Source organism: Panthera uncia, assembly GCF_023721935.1.
Source record: "Panthera uncia isolate 11264 chromosome A3 unlocalized genomic scaffold, Puncia_PCG_1.0 HiC_scaffold_11, whole genome shotgun sequence".
NCBI lineage: Eukaryota > Metazoa > Chordata > Mammalia > Carnivora > Felidae > Panthera > Panthera uncia.
Window position 1 is genome coordinate 27,604,430 of NW_026057578.1, and position 6,336 is coordinate 27,610,765.

Below are 6,336 nucleotides of genomic sequence, written 5' to 3' on the forward strand. Positions count from 1 at the left end.
ATAAATAAACGTTAAAAAAAAATTAAAAAAAAAAATAAAATGTACTTGGTTGAATTTGTGTTATTTAACAAGAGTAAATGAGACAACCTATCAGGAGAAGCCTGGGATCTTATAAATAACCTATATGTTGAATGCCATTTTTGTTCCAAGATTTATTAGTATTTACTATGAACCTCAAGGGAGGAAACCAGCCTTGGATCCTTATTCTGTGGTATGATTTTTATTAGGTTCTAGCAATTGGCTCTGGCTATTGAAAGCAGTGATGTCCCCAGGCAAGAAAATAATTGCTGTCCCCAAAGGGCGGGTCAATGTGATTGATCTTTTTAATAACAACAGTGATAATAGCTAATATTTCCTGAGCATTTATTATTATCAGGTTCTTTACATGCTTTGTCTCATTTATCTCTTACAATATCTATGGCACAGGTACCTTTATTATCATCATTTCCATTTTACAGATAAGAAAACCTGAGGTTCAAGTGATTAAATAACTTCTCCAGGGACCCCTTAGGTAGTAAGTGAAAGAGAGGAGAGTCCATCCTTGGGAGACCTGGCAGAGGGGTCAGATCACCTTTCAGAATTGTTCTGTAAGGCCCGGCCCCCCCCCCTCCATCCCCCCCCCCCCCCCCCCCCCCCCACCGGTGCTGTGCTAGGTTAGAACTCTTGACTGGAGGTACCAAGCCAAGAGACTGCCAGTCAGGCCTGTGTCGTCCCGGCCCGTCTCCGCCCCTCTCCCCGCCCCATCCCCTCGCCCCACCCCATCTCTGCCAACTGCCCCGCCTATCTCCCCTTACCGCCCCGCCCATCGCCCCGCCCATCACCCCGCCCCGTCCTTTGCCACCCCGCCCATCGCTCCGCCGCGCCCTCTCTGAAGCCCGGCAGCTCCCGCAGCGTGGCGTCTGCGACTCGACGCGCGGACCCCGGCGACTCGTCCTCTAGCCCCAGCGTGGGCGCACCTCTCCTCAGAACCGGCGCCGAAAGTAGGGCGCAGTCTGAGGGGCCGGGAGGGAGCCGCGGGCTGAAGGCGGGCTGAGTGACGGGGGCCACGGCCACCCGCACCCCGACACGCGCGCCCCCCGCCGGCTCCTCAGCCGCGCGAGCCCCGCGGACCGCGCCTGAGAGAGAAACGCCGTCGCCTGCAGCCCTTTCGGGCTGGAGGCGTGACCTGGCGCTTCTTCCCCTCGCGGGGAGGACCGGGCGCCTGGGGTCACCTCTCTGGCCTCAGTTGCTCTCTCTGACTAGCCGGCCTTGAAGTCTGGGGAGACGTTTGTGGAGGAAGCCTTTGGCGTCCCTCGCCCTGGCGCTCACCGTCCTTCCCTCACAGCCGTGGACGCCCTCACCTTGCCTCCAGCGCCTTCCCCTTCCTTGCCACGCACCCCGTTTTGTCCCCAGGAAGGAGCTCGCCCTCTGGCCCTCCCCACGCCCTGTCCCAGAGCGTCCCCTCCGCTTCGCCCCTCACCCCCTCCTGCGGGCGACTGCCCTCCCCCTTCCCCTCTCCTCCTTCCCCCTCCTCCTCCCTCCTCCCTTCCTTCCCCCCTCCTCCCCTCCTTCCCCCCTCCTCCCCCCCACTTCCCCCTCCTTCCCTCCTCCCCCCTCCCCCCTCGTCCCCTCCACTCCTTTCCCCCTCCTCCTCCTCCCCTCTGTCCCCCTCCCCCTTCCTCCCCCTCTCCCCACCCTCCTCCCCTCTCTCCTTACCCTCCCCCTCCCCTCCCCCCTCCTCCTCCCCACCCCCCATCCCCCTCAGTGCTCAGGGCCCTCTCTCAGCAGCGGCCTGTCCCTGGCTCCCAGTTCCCGGTTCTCTGGTTCTCGCCAGCTCTGCCTTGCTCCAAGCTAGTCCAATCCAGAAATAAACCTTCGCGAGTAGGGGTGGCAGGAAGTTTGGGAGGAGGGGGTCGTTGGGGAGGGCAGAATATGTACTCGGGAAAAGTCAGTATCTCAGATTGAAAAACAGAGTTGTTTTTCCTTAAAATACATCAATAACCATATACCTGGGAGCAATTTTATAAGATAAACTGGAATGTATTCCAAGATACCAAACAGTAAAAAGAATAAAGTGAAACCAAGGCAGGCACAGGACATAAACATTAAAATCTCCAGCTCTACCATTGGGGAATGTGGTTTGGTAGATTGCCTACCTTTTCATTTTGGGCCCAGTGATTTGATTTTTGGGGTGGAAATGTGCATTGATCAAAATTCACCTAAATCTTGAATTCTGTGGCTGATTTTGTTTTTGTGTTCATTTTGTCTCAATTTTCTCTTTTAGTCAGAAATTCAAGTAGAAAACAAGCAAAAAGGCTTTTATAGTGGAAGCTTAAGATTTCTTATATGAGCAATAATCTGATTCTTCACTAGAAGTCAAAGTATTATAATATCCCTTTGCTTAGAGGAGCCTTATGATATTCTCAAAGATACTACAATTTGTAGAAATGTGCATAAATTGTTTTAGTTCTAGGTGAAGTTTTTTTTCACCATTCTTGTTTGAAAACGTTTAAATTTGATTCTTGTTTTCTTTCTTGCCTTTCGATTCTTTTCCTTTAGTTTCTGTTTCCTTCATTTTTCCACTTTATAGTCCTTTGGAATTCCATTATTTTAACTTCAGAAGTTAATAAATTGCTGACTAAACCAGAGTATCTTGAAGAAAACAAAGAAATTCAACACCTGGTTATAAATCAATAGTCCAACATTTCTCAAATTCCTAAGTTTTAGAAAAGAGGTGACATGTGTTCACTTTTCTTAGTTTTTGTGTGCCTTTTCCTGTTCTGTTGTTTTTTCCCTATTTCCATCCTATTTTTCCCAGGCCTCCGCCTCTATTTATCTGACCTTATTAATAAGAGAACTTAAATTCTTTGTAGGAAAAAGTAAGTAGAATGTAGGAAACCATCAGTGATCAGAACACATGTAAATCGGGTGTGGTTCACAATCTAATAGAGTTCTCATTAGTTTATAATTTTGTATTTTACATAATGGCTTCTTTACAAGAAACTGAATTGAATAATAGCTTCAACTGGAAGATAATCTGTTACAGAAATGATAAAAAGTGCTTTTGCTAAGAAATAGCACTGAAATGTTTTTGTAATCAAAATTTAAATATTTTTTAATGTTCTCTCTAGTTGTTAAATACCCCTAAGGAATACAGGCAACATGTTCTACACACATGTGCTTATGAGTAAGCGAGGGCCGTTGGCCAAAATCTGGCTTGCAGCTCACTGGGAGAAGAAACTCACAAAGGCTCATGTATTTGAATGCAATCTAGAGATAACCATTGAAAGAATCATTTCACCTAAGGTATGTTATTGATTCAGATTATAATATGTATTTGGCATGATTTATGGAGAGGAAAGGAACTAAAATATGTTCTATCAGAAAATGCATCTCCAAGGAAGTTTTACTTTTTTTTGGAAGTTTTACTTTTGAAATGGTCTTCTTTAATTCCTATAACATTTATTACCTGAGCACAAACATATGTCAATTTCTTTGGGTAATTAACTGTTTTCATATGTTTATCATAAATAGATTAGACCCTGAAGGAGGAAGGTCATATTTTGTACATGTTTTGTAATCCTTTCTTATTCCCTTAGCAAAATACTGTAGACACAGTAGGTACCAAATAAGTATTTCTTAAAAAAATAGTGAGTGAATGAATATGGAGAATAGAAAAAAAGAATGAGTATAAATCAAAATATATATGAAAACACTTCATACAGTACTATGTTCATAATAAAATACTGTAAGATATTAGAATTTGCATTAAAATATTATTTTAATATTTTTAGAAGGTAAGTATTTTTTCTGCTTGCAAGAAGGATGAATAATAATTGAAAACTTTCCATGTGTCAGGCACTGGGCTAGACTTTACATTCATTAGATCATTTAATCTTCACATCAACCCTGTGAGATGGGCTTCTTTGAGCCTCAGTGAAGTGCGGTAGTTAAGAGCATGAACTTTTGAGTTAGTCAAACTTAATTCCTGCTCCATTTCTTGGTAGTTTTCTTACTTTGGGCATGCTACTTATCATATCTGAATCTCAGGCTTTTTTCTTCTGTAAACAGAGGTTCATATCAAAATTAAGTAATACATGAAGAGCTCTTAGGACAATTCCTGGCACAAAATAAGTATATAATAAGTTGTAACCATTATTAATAAGTTGAAGTTCAAGAAGATTGAACTTCAAGTCTCAGCAACTAGGCCAAAACTTGAACCCAAGTCTGCCTGACTGTAGAGTTTATATTCTTCCATGAAACTAATAATCACATATTTCACTTAGATGGCACATTAGATTATCTTCATTGAGTAAGAACAAAGGTTAATCATCTTACAAGATGAGGTAGAAGTTAAGTGATTCACTTTTTTTTTTTTTTTTTTTTGATGTTTATTTTTGAGAGAGAGAGACAGAGTGCAGGTCGGGGAGAAAGGGCAGAAAGGAGACACAGAATCCCAAGCAGGCTCCAGGTTCTGAGCTGTCAGCACAGAGCCTGACGTGCGGCTCCAGCTCACGGACCGTGAGATCATGACCTGAGCTGAAGTGGGACACTTAACCAACTGAGCCACACAGGCATTCCAAATGATTCACTCTAAATAAGAATACAAGGGGCCCCTGAGTGTCTCAGTCGGTTGAGCAACCGGCTTCAGCTCACGGTCTGTGCTGACAGCTCAGAGCCTGGAGCCTGCTTCCGATTCTGTGTCTCCCTCTCTCTCTGCCCCTTACCTGCTCATGCTCTGTCTCTCTCTGTCTCAGAAATAAATAAACATTAAAAAAATAAATAAATAAAAGAATACAAAATGTCTTCTTTTTAAAGAGAGGGAATTCTATGATTTTATAATTTTCAAACAGGGTTTATGAATCTAATTCTCAATATTCTAATGCTTTAAAAATTCTTGAAAGGTGAAAATTGCACTTCGAACTTCAGGACACCTTCTTTTGGGAGTTGTGCGAATCTATAATAGGAAGGCAAAATATCTTTTGGCAGATTGCAACGAAGCATTGCTTAAAATGAAGATGACATTTCGCCCAGGTATACTTGCAACATTGACTTGTCTCACTCACCTTGTTTCTCTTTTGCATTTTTATTTTGGGTGGGCTCTTTTAATTGGTGGCACTCCGTAATTCCAGCGTGTATATGTGAATATAAACTTCCTTTTCACTGATTCTAAGTTTCCGTGGTTAAGGACAAATTATATTCTTTCCCTTGCTCTTTACCTGTGTTTGCAAGAAAAGCTTGTGCTTTCAAACACTTGTAAAGTTCCCGCATATTTACATAAGAAATCTACTTATGTAAGAAATTCTGATATTCAGTTTTAATGGATTGCTTAATTTACCACATTTATTTTTGCCTGTATGAGATAAATTAGAAATAGTGTAATTGACAAAGCCTAGATATCATAATTGTCATTGTTTTCAGAATTCTCAAGACTCTAAGTAGCTTAGGTTGTTCTTACTATTTATGAAACATAAAAAAATTTTAACGTTTATTTATTTTTGACAGAGAGACAGAATGTGAATGGAGGAGGGTCAGAAAGAGAGAGAGAGAGAGACACAGAATCTGAAGCAGGCTCTAGGCTCTGAGCTGTCAGCACAGAGCCTGACCTGGGGCTCAGACTCTCCAGCCTTGAGATCATGACCTGAGGTGAAGTCAGACGTTTAACCTACTGAGACACCCAGGCGCCCCAAAATATTGTAGAAAATCTCTAGACCTTCCAGAGTGCTAGAGATTTACATGTGTCATAAATATGATGGCTTCAAATTTTAACTTAATGTTAAGACATTCATCATTTCCACCTTGTGTTATGGTTATTTAGGTACAGGCCTTGTCTCTCACACTAGTTTGTAAGTTCCTTGAAGGCAATATCTTTGTTGTGATATTTTCTAAATCTCTTATAGTACTTGTCTCAGTGTCTTGAACATACTGTTCCCTCAATTAATATTTGTTGAATCAGGGTTGACAGGTTGTTTTTCTTTATTTAAAATATTTGTAAATTCTCTATGTAGATTTATACTCATATCAAATATGGTTCATTTGTCAATTATTTCATTTATGTGATCCACAAATATTTATTGATGCCATACTTTGTGCCAAACACTATTTTAAGGCTCTGGGATACAAGGACAAATAAGGCAAATAAGGTCCCTTTCAGTTTGGAGAGGATATCAGATAATAAAAAAGTTTTTTAAAATTATTATAATAATTGTAGATAATGATTGTGCTATGCAGGAGTCTAAACAGAGTATTACAACAAAAAATAGCAGAAAACTTTACTTGCATTAGGCTAATTAGAAAAAGCCTTTCAGAAAGGGTAGAATTTAAGCTCAAATTTGAAGAATGAGAAGTACCCAGCCA

At 41.8% G+C, this 6,336-nt stretch overlaps 1 protein-coding gene across 1 annotated transcript in view; it reads left to right on the plus strand.

The window, feature by feature from the left end:
- Positions 1-869: 869 nt before the first annotated feature.
- The window catches only part of RAD21L1 (RAD21 cohesin complex component like 1), a 28,600-nt gene continuing 23,133 nt past the window's right edge, over positions 870-6,336 (plus strand). The window contains exons 1-3 of the mRNA XM_049651025.1: positions 870-980; positions 3,111-3,285; positions 4,884-5,013. Of these exons, the coding sequence (XP_049506982.1) occupies positions 3,142-3,285; positions 4,884-5,013 (274 nt within the window). The 5' untranslated portion in view covers positions 870-980; positions 3,111-3,141. The remainder of the gene's footprint in view (positions 981-3,110; positions 3,286-4,883; positions 5,014-6,336) is intronic.